The following is a 22,639-nucleotide window of genomic DNA, read 5'->3' on the forward strand; positions in this document are numbered from 1 at the left end:
CAACTTAAAGCCCTCCCACTATCATCATCTTGCAGAAGCGAGAACTCTGGGGACCATCTCAGTCCCTTCCTAGACAGAATTATCCATTCAGTGTGTATTATTCCCTCTCCTAGCGGCTCTTAATCTTGGCAGCACATTACAGTCACCCTGGGAGCTTTAACAAACCCAATGCCAAGGCCACTTCCAGACCAATTAAGTCAGTATCTCTGGAGGTGGGACCCAGGCCACAGACTTTTTTAAAACCTCCCCTGGGAATTCCATTTTGCAGCAAAGGCCAAGAATCACACTGCCCTAAGCAAACCCTTCAAATTTAATTCCACCTCCCAGACAAGACTGCACTTGGCTTCTAATGTTCATTGTTAGGTAGCACCCGCCAGGGCTTGATCAGCCCGCAATGGCTAAGAATTAACCTCTCAGATCCCAGTGGAAAGACTGTCATTAGGAGCCAAGGAGAGGCTGGGCTTAGGGCTAGGCTCTCCTACCACCTGGATGTAGGACCCGGGCAGCCTGCTTGCCTGCTTTGTATATTAGTCTCTTCAGCCTCACTGTTGTGAGGCTTTTTGTGAGGCTCAAAAAAAAAAAAGAAAAGAAAACCGAAGTGGAAAGAAACCCTTAGAAACTGGAAAGGAAGGTATGGAAAGCTGTTTGATCAACCTGACTGCTTCTACGGGGCATGAGGCCTCTGATGATATAATAAAATTATACCTCTGCCATCAGCTCTCCCTTGCTTCATATTTTAATGTAATGGAATCAAAACATGTTTTCAATCTCTCACAAGCTATAAAACAAACAAAAAAGAGGTGTACAAAAAGAATTTCCACACAGATGTCTAGTTAGATAACCTACAGCACACATTCAGAGCACATAATGAAAATAAGTTTTAAAAATAACTTCATCATTTACAGGAAACCAAAATCACTTACAAATGTCATAGTGTGTACAGTGACTAGTTGAAATCTGGTGACAATTTGTTCCCATAACTATTTTTCAAATGGCTTCTAATAAAAAAAAAAGCCAATATCCTTGTTAGCAACTCTTCCATTAACCTTCAGTGCTCTGAAGAGCTTAAGAGGTTAAGGTTTTTATTCCTTTGAAGCTAGCATTGTTTGAAGTATTTAATAAAAGGAACTCAAGAAAATTTAAAACCTTTTTAAGGGGAAAAAGATTAAATGATCTCTTTCTGCAATGGTGGCAGATTAATTCTGAAACTCAACAGCACTTTGGAATAAGCTGCAAGTTTAGCAAAACAACTGCTTTCTTGTAAATAAATTAAAAATGAAAACAAAATGCATTCTTTTAAAACCTTCAAAATACTCTATCTATGAAACATACATCCCTGTTGCTACTCCAAGTGTTTTTTAAAATATATACCTCTGGGGTAATTTCAGCTTCTGGTTCACTGATCAGTCTGTATTTCTTCCCATTCTGCAATAACTTCTGGCAAACAGGAGGCTTGTCAATTTTCATGAATTTCTTAGAGGAGTGCTTTACCGACTTGGAAATATCCTGAAGGTAGAAATAGGTTTTGGCTTTGAAATGCATCAGCAACAACTCTAAGGACCATAAGCGTCCAAGCAATGCACATGCCACCCTGCATTATCTTCATTTCCTCATACAGAATAACATCAATGGAAAAACCTTTCACAGTGCTCTTAAAAAGAGATGCCACAGGGGCTAATAAGGCACCTTTGACCCATGCTTCAGGCTCCTAGGTCTCCAAACATCTTTCTGCCCAAGCATTACAGCCAAAAGCAACACACACACTCTGCATGACACCTAAAGCTTGCTTCTAAAGGATCTCAGAAAATTAAATTAGTGAAGCATTATACATTTGTATTGATTATCTGCCCATAATGTGACTAAAAAGCGACTTATTTTATTGTACACAGTTCTGTTTTACCCAGAGTTTGTTTCAACCTTTCATTTGTGTTTCCACCTTTCATTTCACAACTATTCCCAGAGGGGTCACTGATTTTACGTGCATGGTTCAAAGGCCCCAAAGAGGCAAATGGAGATTTTTGCCCAGCTTCACATGTAAAGCAGCTGTATAGCTGAACATGAAATGTGGGTTTCCTGAATGCAAAGTGCAAGGACATTTTCCTACAGAGGAAAAAAATCAACCCAAGGAGGTGTAAAAACACAGTGTCAACAGGAAGCACATCCTGCCTTAACCATGCCATGCTCCCTATTGTTCAAGTGATGTCCTCCTCTACATTATCTGTTGCTATAATCGGCTCCTCACCCCAGCTTCCCAGGAAGTATAGATAATACCCTTTTAGGTAACTGAATTTACTTTTAAGAAATATAAAATTCATTAAATAAGGGTACTTAATTCCAAACCCATGCTAATTCTACTTTACATGGGATTATTTGTATACCATTTTGAAGACTAGTTTCCCAACTGAAAGTATTAACTTTAGTGAGAAGACAGGAAGCATATTTTACTTTCTTTGAAAGTAACTAAAAACCTATTATTTAACACAGTTTTTAAATATTAATATATATCGCCAATTGTAATCGATATAACTTCTGTTTAAAGCTATCAAAACACTACAGCCTAAAGACACCGGAAATAGGTAGTCTGATGTTGTAGGGGGCCAGGGGCAGGCTACCCCAAAACGGGCCACTTTGGCATGAAGATTATTTTTAATGTTAAAAACAATCAAGGGTGGGGAGATGAGTGAGACAGGTGAAGGGGATGGGATTAAGAATATACTTATCGTAAAGAGCCCTTAGTAATATACAGAATTGCTGAATCACTGTATTGTACACCTGAAACTAATGCAACGCTGTGTGTTAATTATACTTGAATTTTTTTAAAAATTAATTAATTCAAACAATTTTTTTAAAGCAATCAAAACTCAGCCAACTCAGGAAAAGCTCCTTACCTCCCAATAACTGCCTAAAAGAACTGGATAGCGGACCTGCTCCGGAAGAGAACTATCACCATAGGTAACTACACAGTGACATGAACTGGGTGTGGTAGACAGGGAGGCACCTGGCAAGGCCTGTTTGTTTGATCAAAGTCCTCGTGTCCCAGGGCTTCGGACTGGCCCAGCAAACATTTGTTTACCAAGCATTTACTCTTTTTCATTTTCCTGTGAATTGCACTTCTTCCCTTTAAAGTCCCAGACCCATGCCCCCTTCTCCTTAGTTCAGAATGACCACAGTCCATGAATCTGAGGACCTGGCACTGACCCTATAACCTCTATAGATGAGTGCCAACTGAGACCCGCAGTGGGGGTACACTTAAATCAACAGGGACAGGAACCACATAAACATGGCATTCAACATGCACTATTCATTTTCATTAACTTTACCTTGATGAAGGACTCATTATTGGTTGCTATGTACACTCGAAAGGACAAGGATGGATTATGGTCAATGGCTTTGTAGAGAATCACAGCCCCGTGGTGGTATACTGTTTCTTCACTTTGAATAACAGGTCCCACAGGAGAAAGAGAGCTCACATGCCATTTGACATGGGTTGTAGAATGATCCACAGTAGATTCTAACGAGGCCCCGGAACTTTTAACGTGTAAGACTTTGAACGTCATATTGGCATCGTGGTCTGTTAAGATACGAAGGTAAATTAGTGATTAGTGCTCTGGGCGGTACATAGGTGGCACAGATACACACGTATACACACATGCACACACTACTTAAGACTTGTAGAAGACGAGTACTTACGACCCAAGCAGAGGGAATGTGGAAACTGAATGGAGGTGAGACAGGTTGGGTCACATTTAACATCAAACAAAGGTCCTCCAACAACCCAGGGTTTAACAACCAGGTCTGCGTATTTGCTCCAGGACAAAACGCAATATTTGATGTCGACTTTTCTGTTCACCTCGAATATCAGACCAGTTTCCGTGCACTGGTAAATTCCTTCTGTGTCCAACTTCAGTCTGCATTGGGCAGATAAGAACACCTGTTTAGTCCTACTACTGGGTCAGGAGAGGGCTACTAAAAGTTATTTACATTTCTACTTCCATTCAAAAGCACTAATGAGATTCTATAGCATTTTGAAGAAGGTCACCATCAAAGAATATACTCCAAGTAATTACATAAAATGTGTGAAATCAGTTATGTTGCTTTGTGTGCCCTCTCCCTGGGGTCATTTTTATGTACAAAGTCAAATTACTGATGATATTGAGACTTCTCTATTTACAACTACTTACAAAAACTGTTCCCGGGAAAGGAGCCTGGGGGTCACTTGTTCATTGTGTTTCTGGAGAAAAAGTACATACGTATAAGCAAGTAATACATACGTAAAAGTTGTTTTCTTTAAGCAAATTAGAAAATCATGTTCTATAATTAAAGGATACTTACATTTTCAGCATTACAGTGTTCACAGTAAGGTTGGATTTTATGAAGTTCTAAATGATAGAATACAAGTCTTACTTATATGAATGGGATTGGCATTTTCAAATAAAAAAATTTTTAATAAATATATGTGATATGACCAGATCACAAAATTCAAAGGTACATGCCCCTCAACAGTAACAATATGTAAAAGAACATTTTGGAAAATGTAAGTTTATACCTGAATGTAAATGATCTTTGGGCGATTCTTTATCCTCCCATTCTTCCTCTGTGAAAGATATCATCACACACACATCGGCACAAGTCAATGACAGGGTAAATCTGTACTCCTTAAGCACCCACCTTCAGCTTCCCAACCAAAAAAACTTTAGACATGTATTCAGACGCTTCCGTGAGTCAATCCAATGACACAGGACACGTCATGTTTGTCAATCCCACCATAGGTCTAAGGTGTGAAAATGAGTTTGAATGAGACTCAAGTTTCAGTGCATCCCACTGTGGCACATAAATTGTTATGTGATCTTTTTATGCAGCAGGTCATCATCCTTTACACCTGACCTACACATCCTCTTCTCACACAAGCATGGGAGAGAAGCAAGGAAAGAGGAGGGTAAAGCACATTGCCTGGTTCTTACTTTGAGCAGAAGCTTCCTCGATGGAAGACTCTCCTGGCTCCCCATCTGTGGAGACAAGAGGGGCATGAGCAATCTTTTCAGTCGTTATTCCTCACCTACGCCAGTGTCCCAGCTGGAGAGTGGTAGCCCCCACAGAAGATTCGTTCATAGCCCAAGATGATGCTTGGCTGGCATCAGCCCTCCAGCTGAGGATTAGAGATTAGCTTGGAAGAAAAGAGTTAACGTCTGATATTTAAACCGGAAGGACCGTAAGAGTCTCTGATGTAGCATGCAGATTCCTGCCGTATGGCGCAAGGCCCCATCTGATCTGGCTCCCCGTTACCTCCTCTCCTGCCTGTCTCCCTGCGCCTACTGCCCTGCAGTTACTACTTGCCATTCCTCCACAACCAAGCACACACCTGACTTGGGGCTCTTGCACGTCCTGTCTCTTCCCACAAATATTCACGTTGCTTGCCCCCTCACATCCTTGTGGTCTCTGCTCAAATGTCCCCTTTTCTGAGAGGCCTTCCGGACATACACACATGCTCTCCCTCCCTGAAACAGGGCCTGCCCCACATACTCACTCAGTCCCCTTCCTTTTCCTTTGGGGCATCTCCTCACCAGGCACACTGTGTTTCCTGCTTCCTGTTTCTCTCCCTACTAGAATGTAAGCTTCATGAGGACTATATCCCTAGGGCCTGGTAAGTGCTCAGTGACTATTTTCTGAAAGATTTCAATTCCATAATACAAAAATGTATTAAGAAAGGGAACAGCGATGAATTTTTCTATTATCTACACTGGCCACTAGTTGTATGAGCTTGGGCTCTCTGGTTATATTACTAAGTCTCCCCATGTTTCACTTTCCACATCTGTCAAATGAGGATTAGAATACCACCCTCCAAAATTTAGGAAAATTAAGTTACCATTCCCTAATGCTCAGTAAGTCATAGACAATTATTATTATCTATTATTTTGCTATGGTGATAGGTGGGACTCATTAAAAAATTCAAGAATTCTAGACAACAACTCTGTCACTTAAGGCAAAACCTAATGTATCAAATGCTTGGTTTCATATTTTAAAGGTCTGAACAACCTTTGAGAGGTTCTCCCCATGGGAAGGCATTCCTCAACACATATGCAAGGTCCTACGCCATCACCAATGCCTGGAAGGTACAGACACCTCTCAGGATAGCACTCCAGCCCAGGACATACAAGCTGCCTGATTTCTCAGCCTACCAGGGCAGTGTCCAGGGGCCAGGGTTTGCAAGAGAGAACCAGGTTTTAAAAACAGCATTAGGGGGACACCTGGGGGGCTCAGTGGCTAAGCATTTGCCTTCGACCCAGGGTGTGATCCTGGAGACCCAGGATCGAGACCCACATCAGGCTCCCTAAGGGGAGCCTGCTTCTCCCTCTGCCTGTGTCTGCCTCTGTGTGTGTGTGTGTGTGATGAATAAATAAATTAAATCTTTTTTTAAAAATATAAATAAATAAATAAATAAATACATACATACATACATACATACATACAGCATTAGAATAGGGTCGCAAATAGAGACTAAAAATATTCAGAGTCCTGGACTCAGAACACTATAGATCCAAAATATTGACCCAACTTCTGCACCACACAATCCTCCAATCGTATTTCCTCAGGCATTGTCCTATAAAGGATCATAAAATTCTAAATTATTGATTGGCTGTATGCCTACATAGTATTTTATCCACTTCCCATGTTTTTCTGCCTTGGGAGCACAGAAAGTGAAAGAGATCAGAAAGTCCTAACTAGCTGGCGAGCATGGAGTCTCTGACCAGGTCTTCCCAGCTAAAACAGAAAAACTGATGCAATTCTCCCCAACTTATAAACCACAGTGTCCCTCCAATCCCTATGATGTGGGTGATCCCAGAATTCATGCCTGTGAGTAGAAAATACATCCACTCAGGAGGATAGGTAGGATAGGTAGGCCTGCATTGCCAGCTAGCCCACAGAGGAGCAAACACTGCAAGGTAGCCTACCTGGTCTTTCCACCTGACCTGAGAATGGAGGTGAATGGGAGGGTACCTCTTTGAGATCTCTCCTAATGGGAAGGATAAAAGACCTTTTAGCATTAAGAATAATCTTGGGGGAAGGGGGGAGAAGGCCTGACCTGAGAGACCAAGCTGACCCCACCCTCCCACCCAATTTTGAGCCTATCTTGAGCTTCACTGACCCCAAATGCCTTCCACTTAGGTTGCCTGCCCTGGTGAGGCCCTGGCCCAGGCCTAGCTTCTGGACTCCTGAGGGTCCGGACTCAGGACTCCACGTCCGCATGGCCCCTTACCCAGTTATTAACAGGGATAACATCAGAAACCTGATCCCAAGGCCATCTTTCTAATTTCATTTCTATCTCAAGCCAATCTATGGAGGCTGGACTTTTGACTGCATTTTAAAGGATGAAATTATCCATAATAATCCAATGTAGAATTGGGGGTAAGAGGGTTGGCACACATTTTTTCTTTATGAGTATCAGAATATGACATCTCCACAACGGTGATACACAGATTACTGCAGGTTCTTATCAATGTACCACAGGACTGCAGGAAACTTATAGTTACCATCACTGGTTCTCCACTGAGAAACTGCAGAGAGAATCAGATTATATACGGGACTTCTGAGTGAAGAGACTTCATTTATTTAATAGTATTGCAAAGGAGTCCTCTGACTGCCTTGCTACAGTGTTCATGGGCAGGTCCCAGTCTAAGAACCGGGGGAAAAAAATCTTACAGTAAAATAAAATCACTTAAAATACAAGCTTAGTCACTCACAAAACTTTAGATGAAAACCATATTTTATATTTAGAATCTATGCCCTTAAAGTGGTTTCATACTCGAGTTGTTCATAAATAGCTAGAACAGCATGCCAGAAACTCTAAACCACAAATGGTACATTTGCAGCAGCAAATAGTTCACTCTGCCATAATCTGTGAGCAGCGACCACCACGGAAGGAAGCTAGGGCCGCTTGTGGCTGCACTACAGATTATGGTCGGCCTCTCGATCTTTCCTCCTTAGGGAAACTAAAAGCAGAACCACACTCATACAATCTTGGTATCAACGCAAATCCCAGTGTTGTGAGCTCAAATTTCCAAAACACTTAGAGAAGTTTCCTAATGTTTACCTTAATTTTGCACAAAAAAAGATAATGAACAAGCAATCGATAACTTAAAAATCCCAAAGGCTATCCTCCCCTTTCTTCTCCACAACAAAAAATAAAACTGAGAGGCAGGACACACTCACTTGTTTTTTCTGGTTCTGGTTCCTCGTTATCTACAAAAAGAAAAAAGGTCTAAATCAAATTCTTTTGACAACCAAGAGGAAACACGGCCTAATGGGAGAATAGGTGAAATGTTTGGCTTTCACCAATAGCAACGGTTTCCTGCCTTTCTTCTTCAGCTCATCCTGTTCTCCCACTTCGCTTGCCAACTAGAAAGTATTTACCATGTACGTATTTCTTCAGGGCTTTACAAAACCATGCTAGTAATATGTCCTCAGACAATATAAGGGATGTGTGCATTACTTGAAAATAAAAATTAAGGCTCATATGTTTAACTAGAATTCCGTAATTCAAGAAAGGAATACATTACTCACCAGATTCACTTTGGGAGCTGTTCTCAGAACTGCTGTCCTCTGAACTGCTGTCCTCTCCTGAAGAGAAACATATGTCGCGGGAAGTACACAGTGAATAAAAAATAAGAACTATTTTTCTTTTAATTTATAAAATAGATCCAAACTCAACTAATTTTTTCCTAATTCATTATATTCTCATTGAGTCCAAAACTCGTTTGGCTCACATAAAAGGGGGCTTATTTTTCTTTGGAAGTCTTTACAACAGACTTGAGCTGTAGGAGCTGTAGGAGCTCCCATCACACTTTGGCTGAGTAATCATTTCATTGGGCTGCCACTCAAGCCCCCCCGCCACCGCCACCACCCCGAGCCGTGACTTGCCCTCACTGCTCCTGTCCTGTTCCTGCACTTGCACATCCGGACCGTTTGCAGGCACAGGCTCAATGACACAACCGTGCTAGAAATACTTCCGTGTAAATGGCACTGACTGAAGCACAGGGCAAACTTTGTCCCTATTACTCAACTACTTCTGGAAAGGGTGGTCCCCAAGAATGTTCCCTCCACTTCCTCACCCCAACTCACCCACTGCAATCAGGTTTCTGTTCCCACAGCTAGTTGGAAGTCCTCTCCCTGATGTCCCTAAATTAGGACCACTAACCCCCAGAAAATGACTCCTGCATTTAGACACCCACCCTGCCCTCCTGCCCACATGGGCCCTTCTGTGAGGTCTGTCCTGGTTCCCCTACCTCTCCTACCCTCCACCTGCCTGGCAACTCCTCTCTGCCACCACCACCACCCCATTACTAACGTCCCAGGCCCCATCCCCATCCCCAGCCTCCTTTCCACCTCAAGAGCCCAAAGGAGGCACTGTACCCACTACCCAATCAGATTCTGATCTCTACCTGCTGGGGCACGTGGACCTCTCCCGACAGGCCCCAGAAGCTCCCCAGGCCCAATCTGTTGACCAGGTCCATTCCCCCATGCTCACTCCTCATTCTCTCCTCCTCTCAGGTTCCAGATGCTGCTTTACCCTCCACGCGGGCCCAGAATGCAACACGTACATACATGGAAAGCTATTAGCATTATGCTCAAATCTCCCCCCACCCGCTGCCATGTCCATAACGAAGGATTGGCAGCAGTTACAGAGGAAGGAAAAAAATCTGAGAATAATGAGAATAATAACAGCAGGTAAGAGCTGATGATAGCAGCTTGTCGTGAGTGTTCCATGTGCCAGGCACCATATACATGTTTACTCATTTACATATACTTACTCATGTTTATTTATAAATTTTGTGTACGTATACTTTACGTACGTACGTATACTTTACTATATTTATGTAAAATGCTTCACATATATCTACACATTAATCCTCATGACTATCCAGTGATGTGAGCTGGGCCCCTGGGAAGTCTATAGCTAAGATTTCAACTCAGGCAGTCTAGCCGGAACCTGCACTCTCAAGCACGTTATTACACTTACAAGCACACTTATTATTATTCAGCAGGTCAACCCCTAGAAATTGGTGACTGACTGGACACGGCCGTAGAGAAGGCATGAGAGGCAGATTCCTGCCGGAGAGAATGCCTGGGTGAGGGCGAGGCACTATGTCAGGACAGGTGCTGGGAAATCAAGTGATGGGATGAGGCCTCAGTCCTCCAGGGCTGGAAGCACAGAAGAGGGGTTCTCAACCTTGACTACACCTCAGAATGATCTGGAGAGCTTTCTCAACACATCCATGCCTGGGACTCAGCCCTCCCCTTAGGTCTGATTTAGCTGGTGTGGGGTGAGGCCTGAACGACAGTATTTGTCTTTAAAGTCCCCAGGTGATGGGTGGCGCAGCGGTTTGGCGCCTGCCTTTGGCCCGGGGCGCGATCCTGGAGACCCGGGATCGAATCCCACGTCAGGCTCCCTGCATGGAGCCTGCTTCTCCCTCTGCCTGTGTCTCTGCCCCTCTCTCTCTCTCTGTGACTATCATAAATAAATAAAAATTAAAAAAAAAAAAAAGTCCCCAGGTGATTGCAATGTGCAGCACTGGCCTAGAATCCATCTATTTTAACCACAAGCCAGTCCCAAACTTGAACACCAGGATGGTTGCCACTCTTTCCTCTCCGGATACCTTCTCACTGCCTGGAAGTCCCTCCCCCAGGCCCCACCTCCAGCATTCCCAGGGATCCTTCAGACCTAGCCCAATGTCACTTCCACTGAAAGTCTCCCTCTACCCCACCGAGTCAGCCACGCCGCCTCCTTCGATCCCTCCCTCACATTTCTCCGACTGGCACACAAGGGGCTGCTGGTTTCTTTATTGGTCTTTGAGGCCCGGAGGACGGAGGCCACATCTTAGCACCTTGATTCCCCAGCACCCATCCCTTTGTAGATGCTCAATGCATGAACGGACACTTGCCTGGCTTCCAAGTACCAGGCAGACCAAGACCAGCCTCCACAGTGAGTTCCCTTGCTTAGGAAAATTGCCACCTACCAATCTGGAGCGGTTTGCCCCCCTCTTCGGTCTCCCCTTGCTGTTCCTGTAAGGTGGCCAGCTTGCACGCCAACAGTCGGTAAATGCCTGAATGTAACAAAGCAGCTGCAGTCCATAAGGAAAATAAACGATCATTTTCTAAAACTGCAAATGCTTCAACGGTATAAGTTTTTTAAGAACTCAACATGGACTCAGGAGTACCGTACCTTTTTCTTCTGAAGGCGCATTGTGATGATCATCACTAGAACAAGAAAAGAGAAAGACTCTTAAAAACGGATACTAATGTCATACAACCTAATTACGAAAATCTTCAAAATGATCAGTATGCCGTTTCCTCGGAAATGTCACGTGTGAAAGGACTCTCCTTCCTGGTTTTCCTGCTCCTCGGGCTCTCGGCCAAGGCCTGAGTCCACCCATGGCCAAGCTGAACTCATGGTCTGGGGCTTCTCGGGTGTGCACCTGGCCACCCCTCGGCCCGCCGCACCTCCAAGGCCCCACGCCCAGCCAGCTGGCCTTCCTCTGTCGCACCCTAGGCACACAGGCCCATCCTGTGCTCATCCTGCGCTGGCCTCCAGGCCTTCCATCTGGTTCCATGAGTCACCTCCTCCTCCCAGGTCATCCCCTTGCTGCTCTGGCCTCCTCCCCCAGGTACAGTGCCCTGAGCACCGAGGGTCCCTCGTCCTCATCGCTGCCTGACGCTCTGCATCCTTCTCACCAGTCGTAAGACAGCACGTGGTCCCCGCTGTCCTGGACTCCGAGCCACCTGGCGCCTGTTCTCCCAGGCTCCCCGGGACCCCTGGCCCACAGGCCCACAGGCACAGCGGCCTTCTTCACTCCTTGGTGACCCCGCCTCCCAGGATGAAGCTGGTGGCTGGCATTCCCACGGCTTCCACGTCCTTTCTCACCTGCTCTGCTGCAACCCCCCACTTTCTCTCTCTGGGCTTCATGCCCCATCCCCAGGCTCCTCTGGCCTCACACTGCCTCGGTGCTCCCCTAAATTGGCTCAGATGCCCGGGGCCTGGGGGCACTCCAGCACTTTAAACACGGTCAGTACTTAACTAATCCTCACTTTCCCTCTTCCTGAGAACCTCCTCCTGACCCACCTTGGCAGAGAAGCCCATCACTGGGCCACCCACCTGGAACCTTCCCTCATCACCAGTTCCTGCCCCCTTTTCCCCATCAAGCAGCCAGTCCAAGTGGTCCTGAGCCTCCCTCTAGACATCTCTCCAATCTGTCCCCTCCTTGACATACACTCCCTGTCTCAGTTCAAGTGTGCTCCGCCCCCCTCTTTCTTCCTCTCCTCCTCCCTCCCTCTCTCTCTCTCTCTCCCCACTGGCTTTCACCCGGTTAATCATAATTTTCTCATAATTATTATACATGCCAATAGTCTCACCCTCTTGGCTCATCATGTGACCACCAGTGTGGTCGAATCATGTCTCTGCTTACAGCCTTCTGTGGCTTCTCACTGCTTTCTGGCTGAACCTAAACTCCTTGGCACTGCACACAAGGACCTCCACCCTGCTCCCTTGTCTCCCACCTGTGCGCTCCCCCAGAGTGAAAGATCTTCAGTGTCCCAAGCACACCCTGGCTCGTTCACACACACACACACACACACAGCACACTCTGTATCACCACCCCCCGCCACCCCCCCACACCCAGGGTCACTGCCTATGGCCTTGCAAGTCATGTGCCCCAAGGACATGTACTATGATGTTGAAGTTGTGTGTGCATAGAAGTGACGGTCCTGCCCTTCCTTTGATGCCAAAACTCCTGTTTGTCATTTAGGAACAGCACTTCTCAAAGTACAGTCCGAGGACCATTAGAGCAGCATGAGGTAACCTCTATAAACAGTTTTCCTGGGCCCACTGAATCAGAAACTTTCATGAATAAATGGAAAGACAGGAAGAAAACAACCATGACCTTATTTGCACTTACACATGTTTAAAAATCTTTATTTTCTCATTAATTGCCCCCAAAAAGCCATTTTAAGAATGCAGAGAGGCGCAGACAGGTTAATTAACTCCCTCAGGGTGACAGGGCTCACATCTAGAAAAGGAGCACTTGACTCTGGGCCATTATAACTTCATAGCCCATGTGCTCACCTGTTACCATGTCTTCCTTCACTGCCCACTCCCCACCAAATCCCAACCCGGTAGCAACCTGAGGACGAAGACAGCAAAGCAGCAGACCAACTGCCTTCCCTTTACCTCCTCTTCTTCCCCCAAGTCAGTTGGGACCCCCAGATGTTTGTAAACCTTCTTGACTCAAGATTTTATGCTGGTAAACTTCTCCAAGTATATGTGGTATTTCCCAAGTGCCATAGTTCTAGGAAATACACACATTCTCGTTTTCAGGCTTAAATGCTCTTGTTTTTTAATCCTCAACTCTTGCTTCAAAAGATCAGGCAGTGGTGATGAACCTGGAATTGGGAAATGCTTCAAGAAACTAAGAAAGGCTAAAATATGGTTTTTCATGAAATATGTAAAAGAACAAGCCAAACATTACATTTTTTTTTCTCTAGACTCCTACCTCGTATAATGCAGCCACAATGCCTTTTAATTTGGAACTAATTATGAGAACGTGGATTGGAAGTTGACCATTCTTACCGTACAAAATATGTCTGGTTAAAAACCCACTTCTGTGTTCTCAACAAAACTGTGTTTTTCTCCTGACTAGCACTTTCATTTTCCCCTTTCTGCCGCTGCTTATCTCTGTTTCCAGACATGTATCCATCTGCTTAGATATTAGAACTTTTGCTAAGACCCAGAAAGCCTCTGCATAAAATCTTTATTTTCTCCATGAAGAAAGTGAGTGGCACCCAAGATGAGATTAGTGAGGCTGTGGAGTGGAAGGCCAGCTCCCCGCACAGAAACACTGGACGCCAGACCGTGAAGGGGGAGGGGCTTAGACCTGAGGAGGAGGAGGAGGAAGAGGAGGAGCAGCAGCAGCAGCAGCCCCCCCACCCCCCAACCCCACGTGCATAGACCCTGGAGGACGCAAGGGGCTCCTTGCCACTACAGGAACGCTAGATCCCCACACTCTTCTTCCACGTGTACTGCTGTAGAGTTAAACCACAGCAACCATGGAGAGAGCACCCATTCCAAATGTTCTGTGTCAGTCAGGGACTGAAAATAAGTAGGAAAGCGGCAGGCGCATCCACTTACACTTGAAACTCCTTAAATTTTGATGTGGACTCAATCATTATTACTAGGTATAATTTTACTGCAGCTCCGACATTAGCATCAAATATAAATGCTGCCTCTGGGGTGCCTGGGTGTCTCAGGGGCTGAGCATCAGACTCTGGCTCAGGCTGTCGTGATCCCAGGGCCCTGGGATCGAGTCCCGCATCAGTCTCCCCACAGGGGACTTCTGCTTCTGACTCTGCCTATATCTCTGCCTCTCTGTGTGTGTCCCTCATGAATAAATAAAATCTTAAAAATAAAATAAAAATAAAAAATTAAATGCTGCCTCATACCTATCAGCTTCCAGGCCCCAAACTGGTAAAGCCCCTTTCCCTTAGGGGAAGGGGGAACCGAACAAAAACACCCTGCATCTTGGCACAGTAAAGTCCCTGAGCTGCTACAGGACCAAAAGAATGGGCTTATAACCTTAAAGAGCTAATATTAAATGAGGGTGATTACTGCATGCTTGCTGGAAAATGTGGATTACATGAAAGTATGTGCAAAGGAGTAAAACCAATTGTTGTTGGAATTAAGTCATAGCTGCAATGAAATGTAACCTGAGAACAACACCAAATCTCATGCAGGTGCAGGACCCTAAAACTGCCAAAGTGCTTTCAAATATGAGAGCACCAGCCCCTCACACAGACTCAGCCAGGAAGGCAGGCCAAGGAGCGCCATCCCCACACGCAGATGAGGACACTGCAGCTCAGAGGTGTTCAGTCCTTGGCCAAACCAACACGGGCAGGTGATGGTGCACTAGAACCAGAATGCAAGAGCTCCAGCCTCTGAGGAAGCGCCTTCTCCCTCCTCGGCACCCAGCTTGACTCTGTGCAGTGTGGACAGATCGATAACTAGGCGTCCAAATGATTTTACTCCCATCTGGCTCATAAGTAATAATTCTCCACTTAAAGATTTTTAACAATCCTTAAAGTAGAAATAAAACCTTAATATGATAATGGCCTATCTATGTTCAATGTTTACAGTGTGCTGGAAATTAATCCAAGGACTTGGCATATGTCAGTGAGCTCATTTAATCATCACAACAACCTTTTAAGTGCCTGACACTGGGCTAGAATTTTCCTCCTTTCACAGAAGAGGAAATAATGCTCAGAGATCTTGGGTAACTTATCCAAGAATCCTGGTCCATTTGATTGCAGAGCTCAAGCTTTTATCAGTACGGTTTTACAAAAAAAAAAAGCTAAAAAGACTGCCACGCAGATAATGACAAAACACCAGTCTTTTTTCCTACTAAGGATCCTACTGCCTATGAAGGTAATTCTCAACTACACGTAAACGGAATTTTTTAGGCATAATTACATCCATAATAATCCCCAAATCCTCTAACTTTTTACCAGAATTAAACAAAGCAGTATTTTTTTTTAAGATTTTATTTATTTATTCATGATAGACACAGAAAGAAAGGTGGAGACCCAGGCAGAGGGAGAAGCAGGCTCCTTACAGGGAGCCCCATGTGAGACTCAATCCCAGGACCCCGGGATCAGGACCTGAGCCACCCAGGCGTCCCAAACCAAGCAGGATTTTACCTCTGTTAGCTCCTATCAACCTTCTAGAAAACAGACAGTAACAAAGTAAAACCCGTAAGTAAATCGGTTAAAGAAAATGGAGAAGATTTCATGTTAGTCACAAAGTTGAGTTAATATGGACAGTTGTGAAATAACTCTACCTCCCAGGCCATAATCCCAATGCCAGTAATATTCTCCATAATATAGATCTCTTCCATCAACTCAGATTAACAAACACCTAGCTATTTACCATAAGACAGGTGCTGTGCTAGGCAGAGGGGATATAAAAGTAACACAAAGCACATGAATCTTGTCCCCAGGGGGCACCTGCATGGAGGCAGGAGACAGATCAGGAAACAAATACATATGCATATGATGCAGGAAGAGGAAAACAAAAACAAACATAAGCTATATTGTTAGCCCAGAGCAGGCTACAAGCAACTGGGAAGAACTGAGCTTTTATGCTAAGATCACAAGCATGTGACTAGTCACACAGCCAATTAAACATAATGCTAAAGCCATCTTGCATTTTCAGAGAGTGCTGCCTCCCCACCAACAGGATCCTCTAGCTGTTAGGCTCAGAAAAAAATTGAAAACGAAAGGAACCCACAAGATCTTACAGCCTGATGCATTATTTTACAAAGGGAGATGGGAATCTAGGAGAGGGTAAGTGAATTACATATCCAAGATCACACAGCAAGTTATAAGGAGAGACAATCTCACAACTTGTCTCAGGTCTCCTAGTTTCCTCATCAATTCACTCATCAACTAACATGTGTGGAGTGTGTGTGCCAGACACGAGTGAACAAAGCAACCGGCCTGTGCCATCAGCCTGATGGGGAAGCCTGACTTCCTATATCTGAAACAGGAAGTGCTTTTAGAGAATGACAAGAGAGTTCCTCTAAGATTGAGGAATTGGGGTGGGCTCCCTGGAGAAGTGATATTTTTTTAAGACTTTATTTATTTATTTATTTGAGAGAGAGGGCACATGCACAAGTGGGGTAAGGGCAAAGGGAGAGGGAGAAGCAGGCTCGATCCCAGGACTCTAGGATCATGTCTTGAGCCAAAGATAGAGGCTTGACCAACTGAGCCACCAGGAACCCCAGGAAGTGACATTTAAGTTGAGCCACAAAGCACAAGAAGAAATGGACAATACAGAAGACTGGGAGTACTGAGAGCAGCTCCCGTCTGAGATAGAGAGGAGTGGATCAAGGTCCACGGACAGGAAGAACAAAAGTGTGGTCAGGGGGAGAGAAGCAAGAGATGAGGAAGGTCAAGGAGGTAGAGGAATCCTAATTCTGTAACCAAAGTGGTGACAACCACCAGGATGCTAAGTGGAAATTCTTCAGTTGGCTAGGTAGTCTCTGTATTTCCATCTTGGGAAGATTTAAAACTTGAAAGCAGAGGAGGAAGTCAATAGTGCAGGGTTCCAGAATCTGCTGTCCTCAGCTTCTTACATGGGGACTGCCTGAACCTGTGTGACCCTCTGACAATTTGCAGATTAAGACACAGCTTCTGTTGAGTCCAGAGGCCTAAGCATTTTGCCAAAGAAAACCTCCATCCCCCAGGCCACAAGAGCCAGGCCCCCTGCCCAGGAAGTTGTAGTCCAAAAAGCTCCGGGGCTACATAACTTTAAAGAACAGTCCAAGGAAACTGTCTTCATTCAGAACTGAGCTCTGGAAGGCAAGGTCTCCTCCATACAAGCCGGGATGGAAAGACTTCCTCTGAGCCAAGCCCTCCAGGACTAGCCCTAGGGTAGATCAGAGACTCAACAAAGGGAAAGTGGGGGCAGGTGGGAGGTGGGCAGAAGAGATGTGGAGACCCTGAGCCACCAGCTGTCCATCCCCTGATCAGGATACCTCCTGAACGAAGCCAGTTTCCCATCATGACCTAGTTTCTTTTCTTCTTTCTTCCCAAAGATCTCTACTTCCAATCAGCTCACTCACAAAAGAAGCCATCCTATGGTGTCTCTTCTTCACCGGTCAGGTCCCTGAATGAGAGCAGTCTTCAGTTCCTCCAAAAGTATTAGCGATGGCAAAGATGGAAAATCCACAGGGCTGGCTCAGCAGGCTGGCTGCTCCACCCACCACTTTCCCTTTTAAGTCACTCCAGTAAAAAAAGACAGTGGTGGAACTGGTAGGTCTTTGGGTAGCAAAAGGCTAAAAGATTCATTGCATATTACTTGTATGGCAGAAACTAGGAACAACTACCACACTCATCAACAGTAGAAATGGATGAACAAAATGTGATATAATCATATAACGGACTAGTGTCAACAATGACAAGGAAAAACTGCTTACACACAGCAATGTGGCTCAATCTCACGGATGTAATGTTGCACAAAACAAGCCAGATGTGAAGATTATATGCTGTAAGATTCTATTTTTATAAAGTTTACAAACAAGCAAAATTAATCTCACTCCTCTGAGGAGAAGAAATAGGACTGTGAGTAATCAGAGTATGAGAGGGGCTTCTAGGGCACCATTTTTTATGTCTTGACCCAGAAGGTAGCTACATAGATGTGTTCACTTGTGAGGTGCCACTCAGGATGCTTGTGTTTTCTGTATGATTGTGTATGTACACACACACACACACACACACACACACACACACAAAGGGTTTTCAGCATCTTAGGAAAGGAAAAGGAAAGTATCTAGGATTTGGCTTTCTGGGCCACAGTTGTGAATGGAAAATGAGCCTGGCCAGTGGGGGAGCCAGGGGAAGAGGCTAACTGCATGGGGGATGTGGCCTAAAAGGCAGCTGTAGGGTGGCAGGAATTGGGGAGAACAGTTTCAGGGTTTATTCCCTTCCCCCTCCCTGTACCTGTCAGGGAGAGCACTGCACAATGTACTCCCAAGGGAAGTGGGGCCAGGAGAGGAAAGGGCTGTAACATCTCCAGCAGCAAGAAGACAAGGAGGGAAGGAGGGAAAGAAAAGAGAAAGAAAGTGCCCAGAGCGAACAAGAAAAAAGTTTACCGGAGCTGGAGATGTGTGGGGCAGGGGAATCCCCATGACTCAGCCCTGTAGAAGGAATTTCTCTACACCTCTCCCTGAGCCAACATCTGATATACACCTGGATTAATGGATTTATTGCCCTACTCTGCTGTAATCTGTTTACAAGTCTGAGAACTGAAAAAAACAAAACAAAACAAAAAAAACGAGTAAGAGCGTGAGAGGGCATGTGTATAGCCAAGGATTCCACATCCCCAGCATCCAACACGTGGCTTGGCCTATAATCTGCACTGGGGAAAAAAAAAAAATGTTCATTGAACCTATAAACGACAGAAAGAATATGGTAGCCATAAAGACTCTCCTCCTCGGTATTTAAAAAAACCTACAACAGCTTAAATCGCCAAATACGTGAGAATGGAATGCTGTGCGGCTACTAAAAATTACAAGCAACAGTAGCCAACATCTGTGGGGTGCTTTACAGTTTACAGAGAACTGCACCTCACCTTGGTCTGATACTGAATTTCACAGGACTTTGTTGCCAGGCTGAAACATGAAAATGACACATTAGCAACAGTCTCCCTGAAGAGGCCAGAAAGATCAGAGATGGTGGACTAACAAGTTTTCGTGGAAAGAGGTGGGGAGGGTCCACATCTTCCAGTAATACCAACCAGCAAGGGTGGGTAGTTCGGGGTGGCGGGCAGAAAAGTCCAGTCAGCTCTGTTTGTGGAAAGGACTGTGTTAATGTATCGTATTTGAATTCACTTCCTCTCTTTAGGGTTTTCTTCGGAGGGGAAACTTCACAAAAGTAAAGCCATAATTTAATTCAAAACTCTCTTTAACAACCATCCCCAAGACCCGCTGTTGGATGAATACCCCTCTAAGAAGAGGGTGTGATGTTCAATGTGTCCTACTGTGGTTTTCTTCATGATCTTGGTCAAGAAATCAAATAGTAAAGCCAACTACACACAGACTTTTCCAGGCTGCCTTCCTGATTGCAACAGTGTTTTAAAGAAAGGACAGTGGTGGAAAAACAAACGTCCCTCCTCTCTGAGAAACCGGGCCTGATGTTTAATGATGCACGAAAAGCTGAAGTGGTGGACATTTTAAGCCGTGGCACCACGTCTCTCCTTGCTCGAGCTGTTCCTCGGTTTTGCAGCACTAACCATCCTAGAAGAAAATTCTCTGCAGTCTGAATCTTTGCTGAGCGTTTCTGCACTGCTTTCGGTGGCTCCCTACAGGCACTGACCTAAGGGCAGTGAGAGGATTGCTTAAAGGATGTATTTTGCAAACCGCCCATCACACGACTTGCTGAAACACCACATCCGAGGCCCAAAGCCTCCTTTTGCAGATGACGGCAACTCCTTTTGCAGTCAACGCCCGCGATCCCGCCAGAGGATCCCCAAACTAGCTCTTCACAAACATCCCCAGGTAAAAGGCAGCTGCAGTTAAAGGTCTGGTGACCAACGGAGGCACTGGCTACCTCTACAGAAACAGCAGAAAATCCTTCAAGCAACGTTGATTGGAGCCCTCGGTGCATGAGACGTGGTGTTAGCACCACCCGGGGGGGGGGGGGGGGGACAGGACGGGGAGGGCTGCCGGCGAGGGGGCCTCCACGCAGGGGCGGCGGGGGGGGGGGGCGTTAAGGGAACCAATCCCACCCTCGATTCAAACAGCTTAAAAGCCGGGGAGCCAAAGCGCCAACAGTGTTCGGCAAAACCCCAGGCACCCGCCTGGAGCGACCCCTCCCCCCAAGTCCTCGTCCCGGTGCAGAGCGCGTAGGGCCCCCTCCCAAGTCATCGTCCCGGTGCAGAGCGCGCAGGACCCCCCCCCAAGTCCTCCTCCAGGTGCAGAGCGCGCAGGGGCTCCCCCCCCCAAGTCCTCGTCCCGGTGCAGAGCGCGCAGGGCCCCCCCAAATCCTCGTCCTGGTGCAGAGGGCGCAGGGCTCCCCCCCAAGTCCTCGCCCCGGTGCAAAGCGCGCAGGGTCCCCCGCCCAAGTCCTCGTCCCGATGCAGAGGGCGCAGGGCCCCCCCAAGTCCTCGCCCCGGTGCAGAGGGCGCGGGGGCTCCCGAGAGCTGAAGCCCGGGAGCCGGGGGCAGACGAGGACAGCAGAAACCGAGCCTCGGGGGCGGAGAGTCCGGCGGAGGCGGGAAGGGAGCGGGGCCCCCCGCGGGGAGCAAGGGGGGGCCTCGGCGCGACCCGCCGGCCGCCGCAGCCGCCCCCACCGGGGGGGAGGGCGGGAGCCAGCGGGGCCCACCTGCCGCGGCCGCGGCGCCCAGCAGCAGGCGCCGAGGGCAAGGCGGCCGCCCCGGGCGCAGCGCGGCCGGCAGGCCCCGCCTCTGGGCCGGGAGCGCGGGGCCTCGGGGGCTGCGCGCCGCCGCCTCCCGCGCGGGCACCTGCGCGCGACCCCGGCGCCGCCGGCGCTGCCCGGGTGGGGTCCGCGAGCCCCCCGGCCTGGGGCGGAGGCGCGGAGCCGAGCGCGGGGGGCGCACCGGGTCCCCACGCTCTGTGCCCGCGCGGAGCCGGCGCCGCCGCGGCGGGCTTTGTTTGCGCGGCCGGAGCGGGGGTGCCGGGCCGGGGCCCCCAGCCCAGGGCCGCCCGCAGGGGCAGGTCCGGGAGGGGGCAAAGCCTCTCCGCGACGCGCCGACGTTGGGCCCGGCCGCCCGCCGCCCCCCGCCCCGCGGATGCGCTCACCTGCTCTCCACGACCCCCGGGCCGCGGCTCATCGTGCTCTGCAGCTGGGAGGGGGCGCCACGCGCGCCCCGGGCTCTGCGCTCAGTGCGCGCCGGGGCGGCCGCGGCAGGGGCTCGCGTGCGGAGCGCTGCCCTGCGCCCTCGGAGCGGCCGACGCGGCGGGGGGAGGGCGGAGGGGGGAGGGCGAGCGGGAGCACCGGGGGAGGGGACTGGCGGGGAGGGGGGCCGGGCGCGCCTCCGCCGCTGCAGCCGCGGCCTCCGGCTCCCGGGGCTCCGGTAACGGAAACGCACGCTCGCCAGCGGCCCCGCGCGCGCACAGCAGGGTGCACAGCCGCACACGTGCGCACGCCGGCCCGGCCTTGGCTGCCTGCTGGCGGCCTGGCCTTGCGGGAGCTCGGCTCGAGGACACTAAGCCGAGGCTTCTGTGAAGAGGGGCCAACGTCATTCTTTCAGGAGGGGTCAGAGAGCTCAAGTCATCCTGATGGGGGCGGCAACCCCAGGATCTGGGGATTTTCCCCACCACCACCACCGCGGGGTTCCCAGATTTGCTTCTTAGGGATCTGTAAGCCCCCTGAAACTCTGTCAGGTTTTGTAGCTAAAATACAAGCGCCTGGAATGAGGTACCACAGCTTTCATTGCATTAACAGCTGCGTGACTCCGCCCCCCGCCGCCAAAACCATAAAGATGGATGGATGAAACCAGGGGGTCCCAAACTTTGCAACGCATTAAGTCACCCAGGAAGTTTTTTAAATAGTGATGCCGCCAAGTAGCATCTCACACCAGTTCGATCGGGGAAATGGGACCCAGGCATCAATATTTTTAAGTTCCCAGGTGATTCTAATTAATGCTCAGGAAAGTGTGGGAACTACTGCCTAGACTGTTGTGGGCCTCATCCCGCACTGTTGTCTTTTACCCCATTTTTCAGCATGAAGTGGTGGGTGTCACAGTATCTAGCCCAGGTCGGCCTCATGGTAGCGCTCACTACAGGGCCACTGCAGGAAGGAGGCAGAGTCCAGGATGGGTCCTCTGACTGGCAGCCTTCTCTTTGTTGTTTCTGAAATTCTCCGCAGACTGAAATACCCCTGACCTCATGGCAATGGCCTCATGTAATGCCTGAAGCTAGGGAAGAAAGTGGTTCATTGCAGCTTGAAGAGACACCTGTCCTTTAGATTCATTCCTCCAAGAGTCTCAGCCTACCTGCCTGCCTTACTGTGACTCAAAAGTCCTGAATGGGCAGTGTGGGTGAGTACAATAAAAGTCATAACCCCTCTGGGTGGAACA

The 22,639-nt window shown here is 47.7% G+C and overlaps 1 protein-coding gene across 1 annotated transcript in view; it reads right to left on the bottom strand.

The window, feature by feature from the left end:
• The window catches only part of LOC129498463 (uncharacterized), a 33,085-nt gene extending 10,757 nt beyond the window's left edge, over positions 1 to 22,328 (bottom strand). Inside the window, exons 1-13 of the mRNA XM_055307769.1 lie at positions 22,272 to 22,328; positions 21,360 to 21,766; positions 11,219 to 11,253; positions 11,013 to 11,117; positions 8,560 to 8,616; positions 8,209 to 8,238; positions 4,962 to 5,006; positions 4,547 to 4,594; positions 4,333 to 4,379; positions 4,182 to 4,231; positions 3,691 to 3,908; positions 3,321 to 3,571; positions 1,372 to 1,506 (exon numbers count right to left, since the gene is read on the bottom strand). Of these exons, the coding sequence (XP_055163744.1) occupies positions 1,372 to 1,506; positions 3,321 to 3,571; positions 3,691 to 3,908; positions 4,182 to 4,231; positions 4,333 to 4,379; positions 4,547 to 4,594; positions 4,962 to 5,006; positions 8,209 to 8,238; positions 8,560 to 8,616; positions 11,013 to 11,117; positions 11,219 to 11,253; positions 21,360 to 21,766; positions 22,272 to 22,328 (1,485 nt within the window). The remainder of the gene's footprint in view (positions 1 to 1,371; positions 1,507 to 3,320; positions 3,572 to 3,690; positions 3,909 to 4,181; positions 4,232 to 4,332; positions 4,380 to 4,546; positions 4,595 to 4,961; positions 5,007 to 8,208; positions 8,239 to 8,559; positions 8,617 to 11,012; positions 11,118 to 11,218; positions 11,254 to 21,359; positions 21,767 to 22,271) is intronic.
• Positions 22,329 to 22,639: the final 311 nt, after the last annotated feature.

This window comes from Nyctereutes procyonoides, unplaced genomic scaffold, assembly GCF_905146905.1.
Source record: "Nyctereutes procyonoides isolate TBG_1078 unplaced genomic scaffold, NYPRO_anot_genome, whole genome shotgun sequence".
NCBI classification, from domain to species: Eukaryota; Metazoa; Chordata; class Mammalia; order Carnivora; family Canidae; genus Nyctereutes; species Nyctereutes procyonoides.